This window comes from Achroia grisella, unplaced genomic scaffold (assembly GCF_030625045.1).
Source record: "Achroia grisella isolate CSIRO2021 unplaced genomic scaffold, CSIRO_AGI_Agris_v1 utg3972, whole genome shotgun sequence".
Classification (NCBI taxonomy): domain Eukaryota; kingdom Metazoa; phylum Arthropoda; class Insecta; order Lepidoptera; family Pyralidae; genus Achroia; species Achroia grisella.
This window is the reverse complement of record NW_026712838.1, coordinates 364,300-391,681: the sequence shown is the minus strand read 5'-3', so window position 1 is coordinate 391,681 and position 27,382 is coordinate 364,300. Positions and strand designations below refer to the sequence as shown.

At 37.3% G+C, this 27,382-nt stretch overlaps 3 protein-coding genes and 1 pseudogene across 5 annotated transcripts; 2 read left to right on the top strand and 2 right to left on the bottom strand.

Annotated features, from left to right (window-relative positions):
- Positions 1-264: 264 nt before the first annotated feature.
- LOC131844113 (large ribosomal subunit protein uL29) lies at positions 265-5,149 on the bottom strand. Its single transcript, XM_059192897.1, has 3 exons — positions 5,039-5,149; positions 4,261-4,397; positions 265-514 (listed from the first exon to the last, which is right to left on the bottom strand). The coding sequence occupies exons 1-3, from the start codon at positions 5,039-5,041 to the stop codon at positions 283-285; spliced, it is 372 nt and encodes a 123-aa protein (XP_059048880.1). The 5' UTR covers positions 5,042-5,149; the 3' UTR covers positions 265-282.
- Positions 5,150-6,759: 1,610 nt separating this feature from the next.
- Positions 6,760-9,064, top strand: LOC131844104 (GDP-fucose protein O-fucosyltransferase 1). Its single transcript, XM_059192888.1, has 4 exons — positions 6,760-6,989; positions 7,078-7,527; positions 7,624-7,909; positions 8,450-9,064. Exons 1-4 carry the CDS (start codon positions 6,890-6,892, stop codon positions 8,748-8,750), a joined length of 1,137 nt encoding a protein of 378 aa, XP_059048871.1. The 5' UTR covers positions 6,760-6,889; the 3' UTR covers positions 8,751-9,064.
- An 11,704-nt stretch (positions 9,065-20,768) lies between these two features.
- Positions 20,769-22,881, top strand: LOC131844108 (putative nuclease HARBI1). 3 transcript variants are annotated; one of them, XM_059192894.1, is made up of 6 exons: positions 20,769-20,995; positions 21,184-21,400; positions 21,483-21,679; positions 21,883-22,015; positions 22,125-22,260; positions 22,506-22,881. In XM_059192894.1, the coding sequence occupies exons 2-6, from the start codon at positions 21,248-21,250 to the stop codon at positions 22,511-22,513; spliced, it is 627 nt and encodes a 208-aa protein (XP_059048877.1). In that variant the 5' UTR covers positions 20,769-20,995; positions 21,184-21,247; the 3' UTR covers positions 22,514-22,881. The 3 variants fall into 3 exon arrangements, with proteins under 3 accessions (XP_059048877.1, XP_059048875.1, XP_059048876.1); XM_059192892.1 differs by having other exon boundaries at positions 21,169-21,400; XM_059192893.1 differs by lacking the exon at positions 20,769-20,995 and having other exon boundaries at positions 21,141-21,346.
- Positions 22,882-23,916: 1,035 nt separating this feature from the next.
- LOC131844111 (uncharacterized) lies at positions 23,917-24,820 on the bottom strand (annotated as a pseudogene).
- Positions 24,821-27,382: the final 2,562 nt, after the last annotated feature.

The window sequence follows — 27,382 nt, the reverse complement described above, 5'->3', positions numbered from 1 at the left end:
AATATTCATATATTTTGTAACTTAAACATTATCCTAAATATGGGTTAACTGTTTTTACCGTACTACATTGAAACATATGAGCACCACAGGTAAAAAATTTAGTTGAGAATAGGTACTTTTTGTTTCATACTAAATCGGGTTTCAGTTTTTGAGCTTATTTTTTACGTTGGTTTCGACTTGTAATGATTCAATGTAATCTATATATAATATAATAATATAATATAATCTATATATCAAATGTAATGCTGCAAATAAAAAATCATAAAATTATTAAAAATTTATTTAAGCCTTAACAGCATAGACCCTTGGAGGAAATAGTGACTTCTTTCTTATCTCTTTCCTGGTTTTGATTTTTGCTTCGTGTTTAGTGAGAGCTTTGCGCATTGCACGCGTCTTTTTGGGCCTCAAGTCTAGAGGCTTGTACTTCTTATTCTTATAGTGCTGGCGAAGATTCACCTTCATTTTCTGATGGTATACAATGTATACTCGTGCAATAGCTTTTCGCACAACTCGGCTGAAAAAAGAATTAAATTCAAGATACTTCTAATGACATTTTTTTTATTGATACAAAATTAAAAAATTAACTTGTTATTAATTCTGAAATTCATACTACTATTGCTGTATAAATTTCTAGCTATTCAGGGATAAATGGTAATTAGACTGACTTGTGAGCGGTATGTACGGTATAGAAGGTAATAATAATAATAATTCGGCGTTCGATTCCCTGCCCCACTTATGGCTCCGGAGGATACTCGAGCTGTACAAGATCCACAGTGCGGTTCGGGTGTTCCTGGAGACATGCATGGGGCAATGGACGACGATTCTGACTATCCAGGGCGAGCGATTGATGGATACCGCTGACCAGAGTGAGATTAAGAGGGGAATATTTCAGGGCAATTGTTTGAGTCCACTTTGGTTTTGCCTGTCCCTGAATCCTCTCAGTGCTTTACTGGAGAATTCGGGGACTGGATTTCAGTATCGGAGAGGAGGTACACGAGTGTCTCACCTTCTGTACATGGATGACTTGAAACTACTAGCTCTGAGCGTCGAACGCCTGATGGAGCTTTTAAATATTGTAAACGATTATAGCAAGCTCTGTTAGGATGGCACTCGGAATAGATAAGTGCGCGGTCCTCCATGTGCAGAGGGGACGGGTCACTCAAACTGAAGGGATCGTTACAGATCCCTCCAATATCAAAACCCTCTCCGAGGCTGAAACATACCGGTATCTGGGCATGTCACAAAACATCGGTGTGAGAGAGACAGATATGAAACAGTCAGTCCGTGAAGAAATTTCGCGCGCCTTACAAGAGTACTGAAAAGTTCCTTGTCGGATGCCACTAATATCCGAGCATATAACGGCTGGGTCATACCCGTACTCCTCTACACTTTTGGAGTGCTCAGATGATCTCATACCGAACTCGAAGCCCTGGATCGGAAAGTCCGCACAACTATGACCCTCCATAGAATGCATCACCCGAAATCATCAGTTATGAGGCTGTACATCCCGCGGAAGGCTGGTGGTTGAGGCTTGTTAAGCGTTAAGACCATGCACAATCGCGAGATTGACAGACTCAGGACATATTTTCTGGAGAAAAGAGACGAGGGTTTGCATAGAGAGGTCATAGAATGTGCAGCGAGAGGACGTATGGAAAGAGAAGAAGTTGCACGGAAGGTTCTTCAAAGCCCTTCACGGGCCGTATGTCAACACGAAAACCTCCGTGCACTGGCTACAGTTCGGTGATCTCTTCGGAGAGACCGAGGGTTTTGTCTGTGCAATACAGGATCAGGTGGTTAAGACGAACAATTACCGAAAGCACATTCTGAAGGATGGCACTGAGGACATCTGTCGGGCATGTCGCCATCCCGGAGAGTCACTCAGACATGTGCTTTCGGGTTGTTCAGCTCTTGTCAACACTGAGTACTTTCACAGACACATCCAGATACTCCATCAAGAACTAGCCCTGAAGTACGGCCTCGCGAATGAGAGGTTGCCGTACTATAAGTACGAGCCCCAGCCGGTCCTCGAAAGCGACAGCGTCAGGCTCTACTGGGACCGATCATCATCACGGACTGTTCTTGCGAACAAACCTGATATCGTGGTGATGGATCGGGCACTCTCGAGGCTGTTTTTGGTGGACATCACCATACCGCTTGACGAGAACCTCGTGAAAGCCGAAACAGAGAAAAAGAGAAAATATCTCGGCCTGGCTCACGAGGTGACCGAATGTGGGGGGTGATGTCTACCGAAATCATTCCAATCGTTATGTCGGTGAAAGGTCCTATCCCAACCAGTCTGGAACAACATCCCAGACAGTTGGGATTCCGAGGCGGCTCACTCCCGGGAAAGATGCAGAAAGTGGGGCTCTTAGATTCTGCCCGCATTGTACGCCGGTTTCTCTCCCCTGGGGCCTTGAACCCCAGCCGACTGTGCTTCTGCCGGGGGTAAGTTGCCATCTCCTCTCCTTAAGAGGAGAGATGAGAATTTGTTTTAAGTAAAAATAATAATAATAATAAAAAAAAAAAACTCATCAAGATGAATCAAAGGAACCTAAATTCTGGCATTGAGTCTACTCAACGGTGTTGTTAGTCGTTTTCCGGATCTAGACATATTTACTAGTAATTTGCTGGAGTTTCGTAGGATGGCAGTAGATTATTTAAGTAGTATGGAAAAGTAAGATTATTATTATTGTTATTATTTTTATTTTATTTTTTTCTTGTGTAATTAGTGTATGTATTAATAACTAGTGTTTTATAAGTGTGTGTATATATATACAATCTTCCTAAGTGGGCATATTGGGAAACTGTAAAGCTCACTTAGTGTGACGTAAATAAATAAATAAACTCGATGGGGTTGCATAGTTTAATTACTTTGTTTATTTTATAATATCCTTTATCATTGTTATAATATTGCATTGTCATCCGATTTATACATGCATGCAAAAAACTTAACTTGCAAGATTTTATTACAGATAGACAATGGGACAGGTGAAACTAAATAAAAGCTTGTAAAAACAGGTATGGTATATATATTTTACCTAACCTGTCAAAAGACAAGCATCAAACATTCCTGCTTGAGATGCAAGCACTATTGTAATAATTATACCACTGACTCTGCCTTCTAAACTCTCAGTTTTTCATTGACCAAAGTTATTTCATCATATGATAGGTAAAGGCAGCACTTTTAAGCTGAATTTATTCATCTCTAAAACAGCTTGCTCTTAGTGATTGGAGTCTCCAAAGCATATTTATGTAGTGTTCTTTTTGTAATTTTTTTTTTAGTGTAGAAGAAAGTTTTATTATTATTCTATTGTATTATGAAACATTTAAAAGAGGAAAAATAAAGTGTGCATAAAACATGTAAACTATTTATTTAAGCAATTTCTTTGATGGCATGTAACATGTACTTTGATGGTTTGTTCTTTAAATAAATATAACTACAAATCAGTCATCACAAATTTTACTAAACAAAAACATTTTAAAATAATAAAAAAATAAGTGCACACTTTGGTAAATATCACAAATTGTTTTTATAACAATAACACATAAAATGAATTGCACCCTATATTTATTACTAATTGAACAAAACGAATGTGTACATAAATTTATGAATCATTTTACACCAAATGAAATTGTTTGATTCTGAACCAACTGTAGACTTTAGCTCGGATTTTAATGGCAACCATAAACTAATTTTATAGCAGTTAAAATATGTCTATATGGACTTCAATATTTAGAATGAAATTTACTATAGTGATGATACCCAATTAGTGGTATGCATACCCCTGGGATATGTGTAGTTGCATCAAGGGGTATGTGCGGCTATCAGTAAAACAAACATACACACACACACACTCAGAAACTTTCACATTTATAGTAGTGTAATTTCTAGAATAAGGGATACGCAAGGTTGGAGGTTTTTTTTAAAGTTGTATGCAGCAAAAACAAATTGGTAACCACTGTACTATAATATCTAATTGGAAATTTAGTTTTTGTTATACATAATTGCAATCAATAAAATTATTTTTATTGATTCATAATAATAAAAATATGTGTATTGTATTTTTGTGGATCCACTAGATTTAAGAATTAATTTCACTGTTTGAAAGACATGTTTTCAGAATGCGCATGAAAAAATTGTGAAATTAATGACATATACCTATCTGCATTTCTGCCTGAAATATGCTATTTTAAAAGAAAATGAACTTTTCAAGGATTTGCAGTGTGGTTAATAGACACAATATAACTATAACAACTTACATTTTTGATAACTTTGAGGCCACACCTCCAGTAACTTTAGCAACACGAAGATTGGTGAGTTCTGTCTTGAGCTCATCTAGTTGCTTAAAAAGCTCCTTTTTATCTTTTGTTCGCAGCTCTGAGCACTTAACCTTGCCCTGTAAGTAGAATTATAATAACTTCAACACAATAAAACTGTAAGCAACACAGTATGCTGTAAAATGGGAGATTAATTAGAGGGAGAGAATCCTAAGTAATTGGGCCACCCATTATTAATAAAAAAAACTGCGTCTGGTCGACCTCAACGAGCTGCACAAACTGGAAATCATTAAGATCAACTATTGGTAAATTCACCATTGATGATATGAAGGTGGATGTTAAGAATGTTTAATATAGTGTTAACCAGCTTGTTATTTCACTGATGTTCCTACGTTAACATATGGTAAAAACATTAGTAATCAACTATTAAGAATTAATGCGTATAAATGTTGATACACTGCAGCAAATAACATAATGGGACTAGAACTAAAAAGGTTAATGATTTAGTATGTTTTTATTTAAATGTATATTTATTAAACATCACTAAGTCTATTATATAATTTAATATTAAGTTTATACAATCATCAACTAATAAATATAAAACAAGGTATTGGAGAACAAGAGCACAATTAAAAAAAAGTATTATAACCAAAAAAAATATATATGTATTTTGAACTTAGATTGAATTCAGATTATTTCTCAAAATAATTAAAAAGCTTTATATATAAAGATTAGTATGATTTAAAGAGATTTAACACACCATTTTTACGAAAATATATTTTAACAATTTGACGCACAAATGGTTAACAAAGTGAAAGAAAGATATGGTGTTGCTAGTGGACTAATAACAATAGGCCTGAAGTTAAAAAAGGTCCGTAAGACGCCAAAGAGACCCAAATAAGAAAAACGACAGTATGTACTGTCAACTATATCTTGACCTACATATATTAGTTCTTGTTATACGAATAGAAAGATGTATTAAGTCAGAGCCAAAATAATCGATTTTTAAGTCCTTTGTACGAGACTAAATGTTTTAAGGTTGGCAACCCTGTTTTTTTAATGTGACGAAAATTTATCTTGGAGACCAGTCTATCCCAGGAGTTGAATGGATGTGTCATTGAGATTCCTACTCCCTAAAACCCACCAACAACCCTGCAAGCCGCTATAGTTCCTCAACGCGTGAAGCAAACTTCCAAGGTCCTCCACTTCTGCCTACTGTGAAAGAGACGCATCAAAATAGAGGATGCGATTTCGGCTACTGCAATGTGGACGACAAACTTGAAAATCTGAGTCGGCCATACAGAACCGTACACGCTCCGCACTACAAAAGCCAGCTTCTCGGCAGTAGCGGAAAAAGTTGGAACCCAATGTTACGAGAATTTTGGTATATTTTACGAACTACATAAATAGAGATTTACAAGACAGAATTGGTTGAATGGTTTTGATTATAAGTGGTGAACAATATCAGAAAAATGCCGATAAGACTATTTCATACCATATCGTTTTGCATTTCGAATTTTTGTCTATGATGAGATCGATAGTATGGAACGCGATGACATTCATTCAATGTTAAAACATCGATATTATATAGACTAATATCAAAATTTCATATATCTATAATTTCATAAACGATGTTCATCTATCATCAAAACATCATCATTCTTATGTAATTTTGTATTAGATTCTGACTTGAAATTTAAGTAATTGCTGATAATTCTTAAATAGTTAAATTGATCCAATTCGCCGGTTCGCATCAACCTATGCCTTTATCAGCTTCAACCGGCCTTCCCGAGGGTGGTGCATCTTCGACATCAAAATTGCCGGATCGAAATTTAGCGAACCAGTTCTGGCACTGGCGTACAGTTCACATCACAGGTTCACACACCTCCACACACATCGGTCAATTTCTTTCTGGCTTGAACAGCATTTTTGCACTTTCTGTAGTAAAACAGTAAGATATGTCGAAAATGCTGCTTATTCCTCTCCATATTTAAAAGGGCACCAACCAAAAACTACTGCGTAGAATTAATTGGAATTTTTCACACACAAGCCTTGCTATATGAGTTCTCAAAACATAAAAATTATACTGGTTAAGTGTGAAGTGAAGTGAATGAAGTGAAGTGTGGAGTGCAAAAAAGACAATTAAATCCTAAGTTAGAAAAAAACGAAATTATTTTCCGAACAACCTAATAGATATCAGCGAACGTACACATAAATGGGTTTTCAGAAATGAAGTACTAATATATAATGCATAAATATACATACATATGAATACATATATAATACATATTAAATAAATGTACGTAATCAAACATTGTACATATACATAAAAAAAGCAACGTATTGGGCAAACTGTCACAAGTAACATAGTGTAGGAGAAGGAAACATTTACAAAGAAAGAAAGTAGGATTTGAATGAGTTAATAATAATTTTACAGCAGTTGAGCACATTCTAGTCCTAGTTGTGTTGGCAACACTGCTGTGTTTGCGCTAGGATATTGGTGTTCTGTGGTTTGCGGTACCAAACTGCCAACTTTTGAAACTTATTTTTTCATTCCTAAAGTTTATTTATTGTAATTTGATGGGTTTAGCAATATATAATTTCTTAGAATATGCCCAAATCCATTCTATTTATTTCCTTACTAATATTGTCACGGGCTGTTACTTTGAAGTATGATAAAAATGGTTATATTGCGTACTGTCCTTGTATGGGTCTGTACCGGCATTGTTAATTTTATAAACTCTAACTGTGTAATTCAGAGGCAACCAAACAAATTGAAATTAATTATTTTCTTTTCAGGGAGGTTTGGGAATCAAGCTGATCATTTTTTAGGTGCATTGGCATTTAGTAAAGGTGTAAACAGAACTCTTATCCTTCCACCATGGATTGAGTACCGATTCGGAGAATCAAAATCTGTACAAGTTCCTTTTGACACTTATTTTAGGGTTGATCTATTGAAACAATATCACAGCGTTATTACTATGAATTATTTTATGGAACACATTGCATCTACTCTCTGGCCAAAAGATAAAAGAATATCATTCTGTTATACAAAAAGAGGTCAAGAGGGTACAAGTTGTAATGCAAAATCTGGTAATCCTTTTGGACCATTTTGGGATTCATTTAATATAGATTTTGTTGGATCTGAATTTTATGGCCCTTTGAACTATGATGCTCACAATGTGGTAATGATGGAGAAATGGAAACTAAAATACTCTTCCGATACCTGGCCAGTTTTAGCTTTTACAGGTATTTATTGTTTAGAAATTTAGCATTTTCCATTATTGGATTGGACTTATTATTTATTGTCCATGGGGGATTGTCAATTAAAGTTTTGCCTTTCAGGGGCTCCTGCAAGTTTTCCTGTTCAGAAGGAAAATCTGATTTTACAAAAATATATGACATGGAATGGCGACCTTGTCAGTAGATCTAAGCTGTTCATAAAAAAATATATGAGTGGGGGTGGCTTCTTGGGTATCCACCTCAGAAATGGTAAAGATTGGGTCAAAGCTTGTCACCATGTCCAGGACAGTCCAACATTATTTTCTGCACCACAATGTGTTGGATATAAAAATGAAAGAGGCCCTTTAACATTGTCTATGTGTTTTCCTGAACAAGCTGATGTCATAAAGTAAGTTTCTTAACTTAACATATCATTATTTAACTTGTCTAGACACAAACTGAATGTGTATTAAATGTGAAATTTCATTCATTTCATTATTTATTTATTTTATTTATTTATTTTATGGCGAACTATTTATTATGGATGGAATGGCTTTTTCAATGATAACTGAACATATATACAGAGAACATTAGATATGTTCTTCTACTTTATAGATTTTTATCTTGACATCAAAAATTGTACATACATATTGCAATATAAAAAATAATTTCAAACATTAAACAGAAATTTATAATAGCTCAGTATTGATTTTAATTATTGTTTGATTAAGTTATTTTATTTTATTAATAAATAGTTTTTGCCCTCAATTCCTCATTTATTTAAGGAATTATTGAAGGAATATCTTAATTTACATGATTGTAAATCAAGATATTCCTTCCTGTTATTGTTATACCAGTGTTATTATGATTGTACCTGAGTTATAAACAGGTAGTTCTACATGCTTTCATTACATTACTAGTTGTTGATCTACAAAATCATTGATTTCAGGCAAGTAAAGAGAGCTTTAAAAAAACTTGAGGATATCAAATATCTCTTTATTGCATCGGATTCAAACCACATGGTGAAGGAATTCAATTCAGCCTTGGATGGTTTTGCCATAAAAACAATAACTCTACATCCATCAAATCCTCATTTAGATTTAGCTATTTTGGGACAAGCGAACTATTTTATTGGAAATTGTGTATCTTCTTTCACTGCATTTGTAAAACGAGAAAGAGATGTGCAGGGTCTTCCATCAGAATTTTGGTCATTTCCACATCGCAAGAAAATGAAACATGAAGATCTTTAACAAACAATTACATTACATGTAAGCATCACTAAGTGCCTTTTTAAATGAGATAAAATCATGGATAATGTTTTCTTTTTTTTTGCTAATTTTGGTACTAAATTGATAATTAAAATGTTTGAAGCAGTACTCCCTGTGATTGGCATGCTATTATTATGCTATTCATTATTATGAACTGTATTAGCATATAAAAGTAGAGTTTAAAGTTGCAGTTAAGTAGAATTCCTAAAATGTTTTCCTCTGTAATGTAGTTTATTGTTAATTAAGCATGTGATTTATATTTACAGAACATAAAATTCTACAATGTGCCTTTTGTATCTATTCATCCATTTTTTAACTGTGAAGGGCTGTATACATAGTTACGTTTTTGGATGGATACACATATTTTGACTAAATAATAGTCTAGAGGAGGAATATATCAATAAGAGCTATAAAGTAATTGGGTCGCTGTCAATCCCAGCAAATGACAAGCGATTATATTGGGTTGTTTGAGACAACTTGGCAAAATTATACTCATGTTAATTGTAGGTTGTAGCTGTACAGTGCTATTCAATGGAATAGCTATATCATATTCCTCACATGTTAAAGATCTTTGTGTAACAATTGCCAGTACTCTCAGCTGGACGAATCACTTTGATGAGGTGAGTTGTAAAGTTACCTACACATTGCATAATTTATACCGTTTTAAAAATTTCCTACATGGTAGTACCACAGATAATATAATATTACATACAGATACCCCATCCCATACAAGAAAATGGTCCTTCCTGACTCAGGCTATTCTTCGGGCTATTTTATTTCGACGCCGTAGGCGCTAGATGTCGCTATATCTGAAGCAGTTCGGATTACTAGTGGGTGATTAGTAATAAAGCATGAAAATAGATGGCAGGGAATTCGGTCTACATGACATCTGTTTTGCAAAGATACATACATAATAGATATATAACTGTATCGAACTCCTGATTGGGTACGATCGAAAATTCAATGTAGGTATAATATTGTTCGCTGACACTCTACAGACACGGCTAATGCACCTATGTATCTATGTACTATGTTACAGTTACTTTTTTCCATGCCTACTTTTTTTCTCCCGACGAAGATATGTCGTAACGCGTCTGCACTAAAATCGGGCTATCGGTTAAGGAGCAATAGCTCCTTAACGAATAGCCCGATTTTAATACTGTTTTTTTATTTCAATTGTTATGTGATAGAGATAGATTTTAGCTATAATCAATTGATGTACATATGGGTACCTCATATAATTTTCAGTGTATAATTATTTCTCTAATAATTATTTCTCTAATAAATATTTCTCAATATATAGTTAATTATGATAAACTGGCAATTTGTAAAATATCATGTATATAGGCGACGGTTACCCTTTTCCATCAGGAGAGCCGACAGCTTGTTTGCCATTCTAAGTTGTAAAAAAAAAAAGCTTCAACTGCTATCATTGCTGTTCCTGCATCAATGACGTCGCCGCATGATATTGGCTGATATTACTTTTGGCGCAACGGAATTTATACAACTTTAAATTATTATTATTGTTTATTTTTTTCTTAGAAACTTATATTTTTTTTTATATTTCTAATTTACAAGTATATTAACTTTATTATTATGTTTTTTTTATGCAAAAATTTCGTTGTATTTATGAGAAAATTAGAAATGATTATGGCAAAGTTTTGTTGAAATTTCGGGTTTAATTATGATCAATTTTTTAGATATTTAAGTTCAAAATGAAAATAAGGACGATGCTGTCTCAATTTATAAAGTAATTAAGTTTTAGTAAAGATATCATATCAATTTATGTTTGTTCATTAATGAACGACGACCCCAAACTTCTGTCTCTTAGCGTTTTTGAATAAACTATTTTAGAAATTAGGAAGACTAACAAAGAGAAAATTAACATTTCAAAGATGTTGTTTTTAAGATTAGATATCTATCTATATAATTCAGGAATCAAAATGTATATCCGACTCCTAATTTCTTAGAACCAGAACCCCAAAGACCCTGCTTCTAGGCCAAAAAATGTGAAAGGCCTCTTAACAACTTATAGTTATACTTGGTATGAGATAATCCTCAAAGACACGATAGTTTACTAAATATTTGTAATAACTTCCTTAGACACATTTAATTTGTTGAATTTGACATAAAAATAAGAAGTTCAATGAACTCTGAACAGGAACATTTCAAAAGTTGAATTGAAGTACTTAACTTAAATGATAAAAAAGAGAAAAAATCCAATGTTGGTGAAAATATGTTTTAAGCATTTGACATAAAGTCGATTATCCTATTCTTTTATTCCTATATTTTATATTTTTAACCTTTCATTTATGTTGCCAGTACTCGTCATTTCAATGTAATAAAAAAATGTGGACCAACTTTCGATTTCAAATCGATATTTTTATTTGTGATGAAATCTAATAATATAAATTATGAATAATCTACCCTCTAATGGAGATATCATAAATAGTAGGTGTTAGGATCAGTAATATATCATAGTATTATGAATGATTATCGTTTCAAAACCTTGTACAAATTAGTAAGGTTGAAAATATCCTTCTACAAAGGCAAAATTCAAGTATTTGTAAAAATGCGAGGATCCTCATATTTAGCTATCAATGCCAGTAATTTAGATACCATAGAACACTTGTTTATTGAGGTTTCATAAAGGTGTAGCTGACCTTATATACTCTATACCACATTTAATTCTCATTCATTAAATTACAATAAGTAGGTATTTTTTTTTTAATAGAAGAACAATGCCACTAATGTCATTAATTGCCATAATTACCAGGGTGACCGCGTGGAGGTTGATATAATAGAATACACTTGTATGAGATCAATCTATTTAATATTTCCCTCTTCCAAGTTTCGAAGTTATGAGCGAATAGATAAGTATATAGTATACCTGTCAAAATCTCTATTTTGCCGTCGTCGAATAAAAATTATGCATTGCAATTCGTTCCACAAATAATAGTATAATACAAAATGATGAAATTTTACTGTTTGCAAAGACTGATTAAAAGCACCATCGAATAATGCGCTGTAATATCCATAGAAATCCAATAACATCCAATAGAAAAAATCGATAAATCTATGCATTTATTTTTAATATGGCAACACCTAAATAAGTATTACTGGAATAATATTGTTTTCTTGTTCAGCTGTTTTATATTTACTTAAACTTTTTTTATGTTTAATTTATCATAATAATATAGTAAGTACTTATTATTTGAAAATATAAATTAAACATGTAAAACACCGTGATACAAATCAAAACAGCGCCATCTATGAAAGTATTTTGGAAACAATAAGCCCCAATTAGCAATCATTAAATTGTCATCAAATACAGGGCAATAAAGATATGAGTAAATATATGGGTTGTCGAGCGATCTGTGGTTGGGTAAACACGTGGTCGAGCTAATTTTAATTCTTTATTTAATTTTAAACGTCAAACTGTGCTGAGTTTGTATATATTCCTTTTTGTGTTGTCCTGTGACTTGTTTAACGAGTGGTTTCGGTGAGTTTCACCTTCTAACTCTATTCAATCAGTTTATACGAAACCTGGTTTTGAAAGTGATGCACAGTTCAAATATAGAAGTACAGACTCAGGTCCATTTTCAGTTCATGTCAGTAGAGTGGAACCAGACGTATCTGCCGGCTATTCTATCCGACTTCTTAGGTTTGCACAATTCATTCATAAACACAATATCCCTGGAATTAAAGAAGAAGGCATCAAAGCCTTGGGTAGAAACAAAATTTCTGTAGAATTCTCTTCCCACTCTGACGCCAATAACTTTGTAAGTAACCCAATCTTATCAAATAATAACTATAGTGGAGTAATTCCTAAATTTCAAGTATCCCGGATGGGTGTCATACGCAATATTCCCACAGACTGGACATTGGAAGAACTACTTGAAAACTTAAAATCCCCAACTAGTTGTGGTCAAGTTATTAGAGCCAGAAGGCTTAATATTAAATCTCGAAAACCAGACAATAGTGTTAGCTGGGATCCATCCACTACAGTAGTACTAACCTTTGAGGGACAAATTCTTCCTGAAAAAGTTTATTGTTTCTATACCTCTCTCCCAGTGACTCCCTACAATCTCCCTACCATCCAGTGCCGTAACTGCTGCAGGTTTGGTCACATAAAAACGCAGTGCCGATCACAGCCTAGATGTTTCCAATGTGGAGGTCAACATTCCGGTGATGTTTGTGACAAAAAAGAAGAGCAACCATTCTGTGTTTTATGTGATGGTAACCATATAGCCACTAATTCGACATGCCCTGAACACATTAGACAAAAAAATATTAAAATTGTTATGGTTGAATATAACATCTGGCTGGAATCTGGCTGAAGCTTCCATGTGGCTAACATGGAAGCTTCAGCCAGATTCCCTGTCCCTAGGCGCTCCTATGCTGATATGACATCTACACCTCAGTCCAATATGTATCCCTCGCAGGCTTCTATCGCTCAATTATATGACCACCCCCCTCTGCAGTCACTCTACTCCTCCCCTCAGAAAACAGTATCTTATCGCAAAACAGTTTATAACTCCCCTCGTCCTCATGCTCCTCTCGGCAAATCCTATGATGCAGTTGCCCACAACAACATTACACAAACTCCAAAATGTACACAACCAAATGGTTGCGCTTTAACAGACAACCAGGAGTACATAGAAACCACTCCTCTTCCCACTCCTAATGATAACTTAATTGAATTACTTACTTGCACCTTAATAAACATTATCTCTAAATTCTCTGAAGCCTTACCGCCCAATGTCACTATCCTTGTTCAACAGCTCCTCACAAAGTTAATTGTTAATAATGGACCAGTCAGTCCTACAGTGGAACGTTAGAAGTATCAGAAACAAGAAGTCTGATCTCATTTACCTTCTTAATCACTATAAACCTGTTGTCACTGCCATCTCGGAGACATGGCTAAAACCTGGCACTCCATTTCGGGTATCAGGTCATGCTGTTCTCCGGGATGACAGGGATGATGGTTGGGCGGGTTCCGCCCTATTAGTATGTAAATCCTTTCCCTTTACACAAATTACCATACCTTCTCATAGCCCTGGCTTCCAAATTGTAGCAGTAAGAGTACTCAATATCTCTTTTGTGTCTATTTATATCCCTCACCCAAATTATTCTCACATCTCAGAGTTGCAAACTATCCTAGGTACTATCCCTTCCCCTCTTATTGTGCTTGGTGATTTTAATTGCCATCACACTATGTGGGGATCACATTTTAATGACCCACTGTCCTCTTCCCTGCTGGACTTACTTGATGACCTGAATCTCTGCGTACTGAATGATGGTTCCGCCACTCGACGCATTGCCCCTACCCAAAACCCGAGCTCCCCTGACCTTAGTCTTGCATCCCCAACTTTGATAAATAAACTTATCTAGCACATCCTTCCAAACTCATATGGTAGTGATCATCTACCCATAAATATTACCATAATTAACTCCACTTTCCCTCGCACCCCTGCTCCCCAACCTCTTCTGAAATACCGACTAACTAATGCTGACTGGGAAAAGTATTCTGCTCTCCTTGACCAAAAACTGTCTCTCCTCCCTCCAAACAATGATCACAACTTTTTGCAAAATTATGACCAATTTATATCATGTCTTCTGTCAGCTGCTGACGACTCAATTCCCATCAAAAACTCGACAATAAATAAAATCTGCTCTCCACCATGGTGGGATAATGAGTGCACCACATCCGTTAAACAGCGAAAAGATGCCGAAAACACATACGCACTAAACCTAACGATGGACACCTATTTGGCTTTTCGCAAAATTTGTGCTAGCACAAAAAGACTCTTAGCTAAAAAAAAAAAGATAGGATGGCAGTAATTTTGCGAATCATTATCCCCACGAACACATCCTTCAGTAGTCTGGAAGAAGTTAAATTCATTCCGCAAGGGATGTACTAGCGTGGAAGCTACTTCTAATGACCCTCTGCCATGGCTTAATAATCTGTATAACAATTTAGCTCCTCCATTCGCCCCCTCCCAAGACTGCCTCCCAATACCATCCCCTCCTGTGTCAAATGATAGAATGGACGAACCCTTCTCATACCCGGAGCTGTGCTGCGCTCTCGACCACCTTAGAGACTCATCCCCTGGTATAGATGGTATTCCTTACTCCTTCATCCATAGGATCCCTATTTCTGCGAAAAAGAAGTTACTGGAAATATTGAATGCCGTTTTTGTATCAGGAAATGTACCGTACTTGGAAAACCCAAATCGTGGTTCCCATTCTAAAGCCTGGTAAGGATGCATCTGATGTCAGTTCGTACAGACCTATTGCTCTCTCCTCGGTTCTGGCAAAAATCATGGAACACTTATTAAAAAATAGGCTTGAGTGGATTTTAGAGAACAAAAACCTTCTACCGAACAGCCAATTTGGATTCAGACGTGGAAGAGGAACTATTGATAGTCTCTGTATTCTCACCAACGAAGTCCAACTTGCCTTCTCCAAAAATCAGCATCTTATAGGCGTCTTTCTAGACGTCTCATCAGCGTATGACAATGTCCAGCTTCCAATACTCAGGCAAAAATTGCAAAAGCTGAGTATCCCTGCGAAACTGACCAACATCATATGCAATCTCTTTATGGCCAGATATATCTCTTTGCGCTTTCAAGGCTCTCTCCATCCTCCAAGACTGGCCTGGAAAGGCCTTCCTCAGGGCTCCGTCTTGAGCCCCCTCCTTTTTAATCTTTACACCTGCGATCTAGAGACATCTGTTTCCTGCTTCTGCAATACATTACAATATGCTTATGACATTGCCTTATATTTAGCTTCCGACTCCCTGCCTGGAATTGTCTCTGGCCTCAATAATGCCTTGTGGTATTTACACCAATGGCTAGAGGATCACGGCCTAGCTCTGTCCATACCCAAATGTACGGCTGTTGTATTCACCCGGAAGAGACAAATTCCCCCTATACATCTTTCTCTTAATGGTCAGAATATCAAAACCGAAGACAAGGTTAAATTTCTCGGTATCATTCTAGACTCTAAACTCTCTGGTCTCCATCATCTCACTTACATCTCTAATAAGTGTGAGAGTGCAATTAACGTACTGAAAGCTCTCTCTGGAGTTCGTTGGGGGTCTCATCCCTATAGTCAGAAGCTTCTGTACAACTCCATAGTTAGGAGCCACTTTGATTACGGATGTTTCCTGCTAGAACCATGCAATAAAATTGCCTTGGCAAAACTTGACAGAATCCAATCGAGGTGCCTACGATTAGTTCTGGGTGCAATGAAATCTTCACCTAATAACGCAGTCCAAGTAGAATGTGTAGATCCTCCCCTCCAACTTCGCAGACAATTCCTTTCAGATAGATTCTTCCTAAATGCTTACCAGTACAACGACCATCCTTTGGTCGCAGCTTTAGAAACCCTGTCAGACCTAGCCTCCACATCCGCTTATTGGTCACGTTCCTTACGTGACCAATAAGCGGATTCACCAATCCTCAAGAGTTTCCACACAATTAAAGCCTTGCCTTACTCAATCATTAGAACACATCGCAACCCTATCTTTGAATATGATTATAATTCCTTAATTTTTCACCCCACAGTGCATTTAAACTTTAATATCCAAAAACACAGCATTACAGCAAATCAGGATTTTAATAAAATTATAGAGGAATACTTTAGAGATTGAGTTCTCGTTTATACTGACGCGTCCAAGTTGTCTAATGACGGCAACACTGGCGCTGCAGTATGGATCCCTAAATACAATATACTGCTCAGTTTTAAATGTCCTCCTCCCACATCGATTTTTACTGGAGAATCTATCGCCATTTTAGAAGCTGTTTTATACGTAGAATCCCACCAAATTAATAAAACCCTAATCTTATCAGACTCTCTAAGTTGCTTACAAGATATCCAGAAGTATCCATTCCATGCCAAAAACAACTCTATTATATCCTTGGAAATACGACAAAGTCTCTACAAATGTCATAACTCTGGTATAAATGTTGCTCTAGCATGGATTCCTAGCCACTCGGGAATAATAGGGAACGAGTCAGTTAGGCCAGACAAGCGGTGAGTATGGGCAATACCACTCATAACAAATGTTATGCTCGTGATCTACGAGCACAGGCAAAGCCTCAGTTGATGCAGGCATAGGCAGTCCCCCAATCCAAAGGCCCCGGAGGTGTGCGCGTGTACCCACACGCCTCCACAATGGAGTAGGGCGAAATAGGTCGCCCTAACCACAAAACGAGATGGGGCCTGCCCTACAACATCTACAGGGCGGGCCGTCGCCGTCGGAGCTGGGGTAGAATGCACCTGCGAATCCCCTGGCTCCGGCATAGGCGCTCGTAGGTACACCGTGTGGTTTTTTAGTGGGTACAAGTCCCACACACCACCTCGCCATCCCTCCGGCGGGGTGACGGTCTTTTGAAGATTTTTCCACACGTTAAAAAAAAAAAAAAAGGCATGGCACCACCTTCCGGGGCAAGAATGTCGCCCCGGGTCCGGATGGTATCCACGGCCGCGTCCTGGCCTTGGCCCTAAACACCCTAGGGGACCGACTCCGGCGCTTGTTCAACGCGTGTCTGAAGTCGGGACGGTTTCCCAATCAGTGGAAAGCGGGTAGAGTGGTCCTGCTCCGCAAAGCGGAGCACCCCGCAGGTTCGGTGGTTCCCTCGGCGTTCCGCCCCATAGTGCTGTTGGACGAGATCGGCAAGCTCTTCGAGCGAATCTTGGCGGGCCGACTCGTCCAACACCTGTCTCAGGTAGGTCCGGATCTCAGCCCGAAGCAGTTCGGGTTCCGAGAGGGGCGCTCAACGATCGACGCGATCTCGCGTGTGCGCTCCCTCGGAAGAGGCGACGTCCCAGGGTGGGGTGTTGTTGGCGGTCTCTCTAGACATTAAGAACGCCTTCAACACCCTGCCCTTTGCGACTATTAGGGAGGCGCTGAAGTACCATCGCGCGCCTCCCTATATTCGGGACGTGATCGGGGCCTATCTCGAAGACAGGTCTGTGCTATGCACGGGGCGGAACGGCGTTGTAGTGCCGAGGGAAATGCAACGCGGTGTTCCACAGGGGTCGGTTCTGGGCCCGATCCTGTGGAACATCGGGTATGATTGGAACCTGCGGGGCGCCCTTTTAACGGGCACTGACCTCGTGTGTTACGCGGATGACACCTTGGTCACTGTCCGAGGGCGGGACCTACTGGAGGCTACCCGCTTTGCCACGGCATGCGTGGCGCTGGTCGTCGGTCGTATAACAAGGCTTGGGCTCCAGGTGGCGCTGGAGAAGACCGAGGTCCTGGCGGGGTCTCCTCCGTGGGACTTGGTAGCGGAGCTCCACGCGTCAGTGTATCACTGGCGCGCGGAGCGACGTTCCATGGGGGAGGCACCCGCTGGCCACGAGATTGGAGCGCCGAGGTCCGACTTTCGGCGGATCCTCAGGATCAGGTGGAGAGAAAGGCTGGCCAGTCCATCGGCCGGCCTGAGGACCGTCGAGGCTGTCCGTCCCATCCTCAAAAGGTGGATGAGTAGGCGATGGCCACTGACGTACCGCATGACGCAGATACTGTCCGGGCACGGATGCTTCGGGCGGTATCTGTGTCATGTGGCGAGGAAGGAGCCGACGACCGGCTGCCACGAGTGCGGAGGTGTGGAGGACACGGCGCAACACACGCTGGAAATATGTCCAGCGTTCGAGAGTGAGCGGCGTGTCCTGACACGAATAGTGGGGGACGATCTCTCGCTGCCGAATTTAGTTCGGAGAATGATCAGTAGCGAGAGATCGTGGCTGGCGGTGAGCTCCTTCTGCGAGGAAGTTATCTCGCGGAAGGAGGCGGCGGAAAGGGAGCGGGAGTCAGCTCGTCCCGCTTCCCTCCGCCGCAGAAGAGCCAGGCCTAGAGGTGGGGGCGTATCCAACTCCGCCCCCCTCTATCCCCCACTGGGGCCGGGGTGACTGCCTTGAGGGAGGCAGTCCCCCCAATCCAAAGGCCCCGGAGGTGTGCGCGTGTACCCACACGCCTCCACAATGGAGTAGGGCGAAATAGGTCGCCCTAACCACATAACGAGATGGGGCCTATGCATGCTATGGGGGCATAGGCGCTCGTAGGTACACCGTGTGGTTTTTGGTGAGTACAAATCTCACACACCGCCCCGCCCATCCTCCGGCAGGGTGAAGGTCTTTTGAAGATTTTCCACACGTTAAAAAAAAAAAAGGCATGGCACCACCTATGGCAAAAAACGAGACTGGAAAAAGGAAAGTATTATGGAAGCATTTAACCGGAAATACCCTCCAAACCATGGTTCTTCTCCCAGCGCTCACTAGACAAATGGGTTACTTCAGTTATATGCCGCCTCCGACTAGGACATAATTGTACTCCCACTTTCCTTTTTAAAATCAGAGTTCATGACCACTCTCTCTGGGAATGTGGCCTAGACGAAGGGACATTGGAGCACATATTTTTCACATGTCAAAACCTGTCAGTTCCACTCTACGATATGCTCCCCCGTAATATTGCTGGCAATATTACGGGGGAGCATAGCCTATTAATATTCCTTTTCTTTTAACACTGGCCCACTCCTCTCTAGTTAAAATACTAGCCAAATTGATTGCTGTCAATAATATAAAAATATAACCCCCTTTGTATATATTCCCCACATTTTAAAATCCTTGTCTATGTCATGTCTGTCAACCTGTTACATATATTTTATTATACATGTATTTTACTCAACCACTATTTTAATTGTAAGCTAACATGTGTTGTGTTGTCCTTATTCTTAGCATTCTCAGCCAACTGAAACAGTCCTTTCTACGAACACAGTCAAGAAAACCGTAAACCACACCACTGTGTCTCCTTTATCTTTTAAAAATAGATTAAACCTTTTTGAAAACATAGTTTTGGGTTTTAAACGATTGCAAAACAATGTTGAATTTCATTCGATACCAATGACGCCATCGAAATCCGTTTTTCGAACTAAAAATGGCTACTATGCCGTTGTTTCCCACTAGTAGTACTAAAACCCTACTGATTCAATCCCTCTTGCTCCCCATTATTGATTATGTTGATGTGTGCTGCTCTGATATGGATGAGGACCTCTTAAATAAATTGGAACGTCTTCTTAATAATGCTATCTGTTTCATTTTCGATCTTTGGACCATATCTCTCTTTATCATTTTAAGCTTAAATGGCCGATTCGCCAACGCAGAATTGTTAGCCTCATGTGTACACTGTATTCAATACTATACAATCCAAGCACTTTTGAGTATCTTAAGACCAAATTTCTTTTTCATGGGGACATCTCTCACCGTAACCTTCGTCCGTCTAGGAATCTACTTTTGCACGTTCTTGCTAATCGTACGAACTTCGTCTCTAAATCATTAAACACTGGAATACTTTGCCCCTTGACATTAAATCTAAACTCGCTAGCAAAAGTATGGAATCACTTGGAACTGATTCCGCGCGATCTTGAATACTTAATAAAATAATAAAAAAATGATACCATTTGAAAGGGTAAACTGTTGACTTTAAATTAATACCAAATTAATTTCTTTATATTCGGATATGTGTAATGGTTAAAGTGTGAAAGCCGACTGGGCTTTCACACTTTAACCAGTACACAGATCCGTTACTTTTGACCTTTGAACTTAGACGACAAAGGATAGGTACACCTTCAGAACCAGCCCAAATCGTCGCCCTATTGGAAGAAGACCCCTTCTTGAGCTCATCTGAGAGCCAGCGGGCGGTCTCACGTCAGCTCCACATAAGCCAGTCCTGTGTTTTGAAAGTTTATAAACAGCTTCGGGAGACTGGTGCTTTAACCCGAGGACGACGCCGGTGCACATCGGAGAGGCTGGATTGTTTCATTCTATCAACCTCTCTTCAAAACTCGTCTCGTCAAAATCGACATTTGACGGGTGTCGACGTCCAACAGGACCTCCGAAATGTTCGTGGGGTAGCTGCCAATAAGTAGACAGTTCGTCGAAGACTTAAGCAAGGTAATTTGAAAAGGCCCGAAACTGACAACAGTAGGTCTACCACGAAGTGCAATTCCGAAATTTCGGATCGATATTTCGTGTGATTCGTACCATGAAAAACGTTCATTCCGAAATCGTGCCCGAAAACGGAGAATATCGTTTCGATCGTCCCAAATCGTACCATGAAGTATCCGTTCGTACGTGATTATGACGTTTTGACAGCACGTTTATCGTGATTTAAAGTGCGAAGTAGACGAAACCTAAATAGTTAACTTTTTACTTTCGTAAGTATGGATTTTACGTATATAAGTGCTGTAATATATAAAAAAGTGATTAATTAATAATTCAGTTAATGTGTTACAGTGAATAATGTGATAAAAGTTAAACTAATTAGTGTTTTTAAATATTATTGTGTTCAATGTAACCTACAACTTAGCATTACTTTATTTTGATTTAGTTTCATTATGCCAAGATTGGCTGGAATTTTAGAAGCCCTCAATGAAGAAGAAATTGAAAGACGCAGGTTTAAAAGAAAAATGCGTACTAGGTACCTCCAAAGATCCATTCCCGACTTCGAGTTTGTATCTAAATACAGACTCAGTCGGGAAGTCTTCGAGAATCTTTGTCAGTATGTGGTACGATTATTACCCCTGCCTAAAAATAGTCGAGCAATCGATCCAATAACCAAAGTAAGAACTTATGTACATTTTGTAGATGAAAAAATTTAGTATTTACCTATTATTTAGTATTCCCATATCTATTTTTTTTCAGATTCTCACTGCATTAAATTTTTATGCCAGTGGTAGCTACCAGGGTGCAGTCGGACAAAATTTAGACACCACTATGGCTCAGCAGTCTGTCTCAAACTGCATCAGGGATGTAACAGATGCCCTAAATACACCCTATATACTAAGGAAATATATAAGATTTCCTCAGTCCAGGGAAGACAGGAACATATTGAAGAGAAAGTAAGTTTATGTATATTAAATATGATTAAGATTTAACTTTATAGAATTTTATGCTCTTTGTCGATTTATAATACATATACTATTAATTTAGTTCAGTCAACTATTTGTAGCTGTAAATTTATAAATGATATTGTTGTTAATTTCAGAAATCAGCATAAGTTAATTGATGTTTAAATAATCAGTAGTTTATATTTCTTTTTCAGTTTTGCTACACAGTATGGTATCCCTGGTGTTATAGGATGTATCGACAGCACCCATGTAGCTATAATTCGGCCAACAGTCAATGAAGAAAGATTTTTCAATAGAAAACATTACCACTCTTTAAATGTTCAAGTTGTAAGTACAGTATTTTATGTAAAATTTGCATAGTGTATAAATAATTCTCAAGTTATTCATATTTGTCACTATCTGCAAATATCTTTATAATGTTTGTCCTATTTTTTAGATTGCTGACAGTAATTTAAAAATTATGAATATTGACGCCTCTTATGGTGGTGCCACTCATGATGCATTCATTTGGGAGCATAACGAGATCAAAGATCATTTGGAGAGTCTTCAAGGAGAAACAACTTATTTGCTGGGTAAATAAATCGTAATTGTTAACTTTGTAGTTGTACTACATATAAAATTGGTGAACAAACAAGAATACAATGTTTTGTCATTCCTTTTCATTATTAGGATGTCATAAAAGATGATTATAGATTGTATTTCAGTATTTTTTATGTTAAATATTATTAGCTGATATTATATTGAATAGTCTATAAGCTATCAAGTGCATTTATCAAATTCCAAGTCTCACAGTTAAGTATGTTTTCTTTTCTTTCAGGTATATAAAGATTAGAAGAGAGCCATACGTTCTATTTATGGTATGGGTTCGAGATAGTCATTACATCAAGGCTTTAAAGAATCAAATATCCTCACCGTTGCCTCACAGTACATTTATGAAATATTATGTATACAAGGAAAAACTTAGATAGTTTCAAGAAACTTAAAGACTGTACAAGTAGAAACTTATGCAATAAAAATATACTAATTTTACCTAAATGCTGTTAAAATTGATATTAAACAAATGTTATGTAAAAAAGCCTATTATAGGATAGATGAATTCATAGATGACAGCAATATAATAAGTTTATTTGAATAAATGATTTTCTATTCTATTCTATTAGAAGTTAAGGCATTACTTATTTACAAAATTAAAAACTTTTTACAATAAAATATTTTTATTTTATAATCACATATATGTAGGTATATATATATATAGATAAAAATAAAATCAAAATTGTATATTAAACATTTTTTAAAATAACACTAATTATAAATGATTAAACATTCATTCAGAAAAATGTTGTATAAGTATATGCAAACTAAGTAGTGTAGTTCAAGGCGCATTAAATTAATGACCAGTAAAAAACTGTAGTTTAGTACTTTGTGTGTAGTTTAGTAGATAAACTGGTAAGATAAATATACTTATATAAAGCTAAGTAACATTTTTATACTCATTATTTAACAAATCAACAAATCAACAATGATATATATAAAGCTAAGTAACTTTTTTATACTCATTATTTAACAAATCAACAAACTAACGTAATTCAACAAATCAACAATGATATATATAAAGCTAAGTAACTTTTTTATACTCATTATTTAACAAATCAACAAACTAACATAATTCAACAAATCAACAATGATATATCTAAAGCTAAGTAACTTTTTTATACTCATTATTTAACAAATCAACAAACTAACACAAATCAACATTAATCATGTCAAATTTAAAAAAAAAAACAAAATTATTCATTCATATTCAGTCGTCTTAATTCTATTTGTAGACCCTCCAATCCATCCCTTAATACATTTAATTCCTGGAGTGATTGGCGAATCAGCCCTGACTCTACCACCCGTCGATCCTCCGCTGCGATTCGCCGCTCCTCCATTTCGAACAAACGCCTGCGTACACTGCGAGGTCCAATGGCGTCTGCTCGACGGCGTCGTCGCTCTGGACGTGTAGTAGCCATTGAAGTTCTAAAAAAGTTTTTTTTAAAATAATTATTATCATTATTGTTTTCGGTATGCATGATTGGTACTAATAACAGACTTGATGTCTAGGAATATACTAGTGATTAGGACTATAAGCCCCCATTACTAATAATCTTAATATTTACAGAAATATTTTCATATAACAATAATTTATTATGATATAAATTTTTTAATCAATAATAAGGTATAAGTAAGTGTTATTTATTAGTACTGTCTTATCTTTACTTCTTAGTTAACATTGAAAAACTGTGTATATATAAAAAGGTACCAACTCTGTCTCAACTCATATTTCTGCTATGAAGCAGCTGTTCTTGCATAGCTGTATTTCAGTTTGAAAGGTGGGAAAAGGCTATTTAGGTACCTTATATACAGAAATAAAAGGAATGGTAATGCATGAGGAATACTATGGAAGTCACCATGTATTTTGATGACATCCATTATGTTATATATGTCTAGAGATAACAGTTAGCACTATTTTAGTAATGGTTTTACAACATACCTCTGGAAATGCAGGAACATGTGCATCCGACTGAGGTTCTCCAAAGCCCTCTCCCATAATACCCAATATTCTGCACTGTATTGGGTTTAAAGGATCAGCAGATGATGGCCCTACCCCAGTGGCTGTGGCAGACCTTCAAGCAGCAGTAGCAGCTTTTTTAGTTAGATATTTTTTGTCAGCCCATACCTAAAATTTATAAAGTATCAGTATTGGAAAATTTTATTTAATAACAAAATTATTTAACATTTTAAATGCATATCACGTACTAAAATATCAAGAAAAGTGCTTACCTTCTGCCACTGCTTTACAGTTTTAGTGCATCCACCCAATGCATTGAGTTCGTCTGTGAGACGAACCCATAATTGGGTGGATCTTGTTCGCCCTTCTGCATTTCTACAGTGGCCACGAGCTAACTCCTGGTGCTCTGCTAGGAATGTTAGGAGTGTATGCACTTGTTCCACAGTGGGATTACTCATCTAAATGCATAAATACATTTGTTAGCGCTTGTCATAAATAGAAACTAATAAATAAAATCAAAGTTATTAGATGTTCATTTTCATTGATGTTTAACGAACAAATTTAGCAATAAAAAATTATTTAAAAACACTTGTGATGATAATTCTTAAGTTTATATATAAAAAAATAAAAACAAAAATTCAAATGTAAATAGAGGTTTGACGTTTTCTTATGACATAAAATACTACTAATTTTAGAAGTTTATAATTTCAATACATTTAAATATAAACGACTGTACATTTTATTTTATCCGGAGTATACCACTTTATTTTTTTCCTAATTTAAGAGTGTATAATAAAAGACTTCTCATCTTTCATTCGTTCACGATCATAGTCTATGGTACCCGTCCGAAATATCTTATTCCGAAGAAACTTCATGGTTCCTTTAAACTAGTATTTCGGTCGTCTTTCGTTTCGTTACGCGATAATCGGCAGTAACTTTCGTGGTAGACCTACTGGTCACCGACAAGCACGCCTTCAATTTGCTCGCTCCCGTCTTTATTGGGCAGGTTGAGCAATGGAGGCGAGTCCTGTTCTCCGACGAATATAGAACGTATTTGCACGGCAGCGACCGAAGGGGTCGGGTCTACAGGCGACCTGGGGAGTGATTTGCGCACTACTGTTTCGCTGAAACAGCGGCTTATGGGGGCAAATTCTTGTATGATGTGGGCCGGCATTTCCTACGGGATGAACTGAAGAGGAGGTTCGGTCCAGAAACCCTGTTCCTTCAAGTGTTAATGAGCTGAAATCGGCTTTAATAGAGGAGTGAGAAGGTATCCTATCCTGCAAGAATCGATTCAGAAGCTGATTAGGTCAATAAGAACCATCTTCGAGCAGTTATTAGGGAGAGGGGAGGGAACAAAAAATATTGAATCTTAATTTTAAGGCTAAATAAAGATTTTATTAATGAATTGTTGTTTTCTGAATGAAGAAATTATCAGAATAAATATCTTATTTTTTACATTATCCTTATGTTTTCCTAATCCCTCGCTCAATCCGAGATAGCTCTTTAAATACTGGTGTGATTTAAATTAATATAATTTATAGTTAACAGTTTAACCTTTCTGCGGAATCAATTCCAAGTAAGTGATTCCATACTTTTGCTCGCGAGTGTAGTAGTACATTTACATGTACTAAATTTACCTTTAAATCCAAGTTACGAAACATTTTTCCACCAACTTTTGTAATTAAAATGACAACATTAATTTAGTTTTAAATTATCTCCGCTTTCACTGGACTATTCATTGTTGTTTTGTATTAAGTATTTATGTATATTATTATGTGGTTATATATATATGTATATACATATACTATGTTTTTTTATTTAATGTTATTTACTTAAATGCACCGCCAGAGAGAGATCAACAGAGATTAGTGCTCTGTTTGTCGACCATAGGGGGTCGACTGAGTGAAAATGCTTTATGTTTAGTTCGCCATATGCACCTTTTTTGTATTTGTGTATTAAGTTATAGTAACTAAATAATATAAATTATATCCTAATATTGTTAATTTATTACAACAATATTACTTGTTATGTTTCGGTAATAATGATTAAATAAAAGCAATTGTGAACATATACAACTGTAAACATTTAGCTATAGGAATGCATAGTATTGAGCAACCAACAATAGAATACTTTTTTTAGATCTCTTAAAACAAAGATTTTTATTGTATAAGGAAATGGGACAGACTTAACACTCGAAATTTTCAGTACACACTTCAGTCAAGTAGATATTCTCTTCGTGTAAGAGACCTGTGGCGATTCTACGGATAACGCGCGGCAACACCGTTGCCTAGCGACGTTAGAAGACGAAAAAAATAACAAGCCTGTCATATTAAGACCTAATCGTTTTCTGTTCTGATACGTTGAATATATGTTTTATATATTATAATTAAACCATGCCATTATTGTAAATAACGCAAGAATATATTTGTACATAATCACCACTGGACTCGTTATTTCATTTTACTCCACCTGTCGCTTCCCGTTCCAGACGAACACAAACATAAAGAATAGCGATAACAATAAAGACGCTAAAGACCCTTAAATCCACAGTCCACGATCCTAGGATTGCAAGTTATAACATCGTCCGTAATTACCGCACCGTCACTCAAGGCAACCGCAATCTAATATACTATAAACGGCCCCTACATTATATACAGATGCAAACGCGGCCTCTCAACATGGACGCCTTCATTTATCTTTTCGTCATAACCGGCCATTAACCGCTAGCAGTGGCATCAGTTGACCAGCCTCCTAGCAAATCACTGTTGAGAAGTGGGTAAGTTGTACGTGCCCTCCTCGATCTCAACAGCGTCATCATGCTATCTGGAGATCTTAATTCTAAACATCCACTGGCACTACGTGTCCTCGAAAAACGGCCACCGACTATCTGACTCTCTCGACTTTATAGCCCTACTCCGAATGAATGTCTGGTATCTACCTTCTTCCTCATCGGTAGCTTCGACTCTATAGTATAGCTGAGGAAGAAAGATACTGCCCGCGGCATGCCTGTTTAATTGGTTTATCTAGACCCCGAGGTAACGCACTGTGCATTCCCATTTAATGGATTCGCCTCGGAAGTTGAGGGGTGGCGGGCACGACGTCTGGCAGATTAATAACTTTTAGTACTTGTACAATTTCAG

Bases quoted from the DNA above. Each gene is read 5' to 3' on its own strand.
- LOC131844113 (XM_059192897.1), bottom strand. The intron at 515-4,260 runs GTAAGTTGTTAT...TTCTTTTTTCAG, and splicing joins GCCTCAAAGTTATCAAAAAT to CCGAGTTGTGCGAAAAGCTA.
- LOC131844104 (XM_059192888.1), top strand. From the start codon at position 6,890: ATGCCCAAATCCATTCTATTTATTTCCTTACTAATATTGTCACGGGCT. The intron at 7,528-7,623 runs GTATTTATTGTT...TTTGCCTTTCAG, and splicing joins GCCAGTTTTAGCTTTTACAG to GGGCTCCTGCAAGTTTTCCT. The intron at 7,910-8,449 runs GTAAGTTTCTTA...CATTGATTTCAG, and splicing joins GAACAAGCTGATGTCATAAA to GCAAGTAAAGAGAGCTTTAA.
- LOC131844108 (XM_059192892.1), top strand. From the start codon at position 21,176: ATGCCAAGATTGGCTGGAATTTTAGAAGCCCTCAATGAAGAAGAAATT. The intron at 21,680-21,882 runs GTAAGTTTATGT...TTTCTTTTTCAG, and splicing joins AGGAACATATTGAAGAGAAA to TTTTGCTACACAGTATGGTA. The intron at 22,016-22,124 runs GTAAGTACAGTA...CCTATTTTTTAG, and splicing joins ACTCTTTAAATGTTCAAGTT to ATTGCTGACAGTAATTTAAA.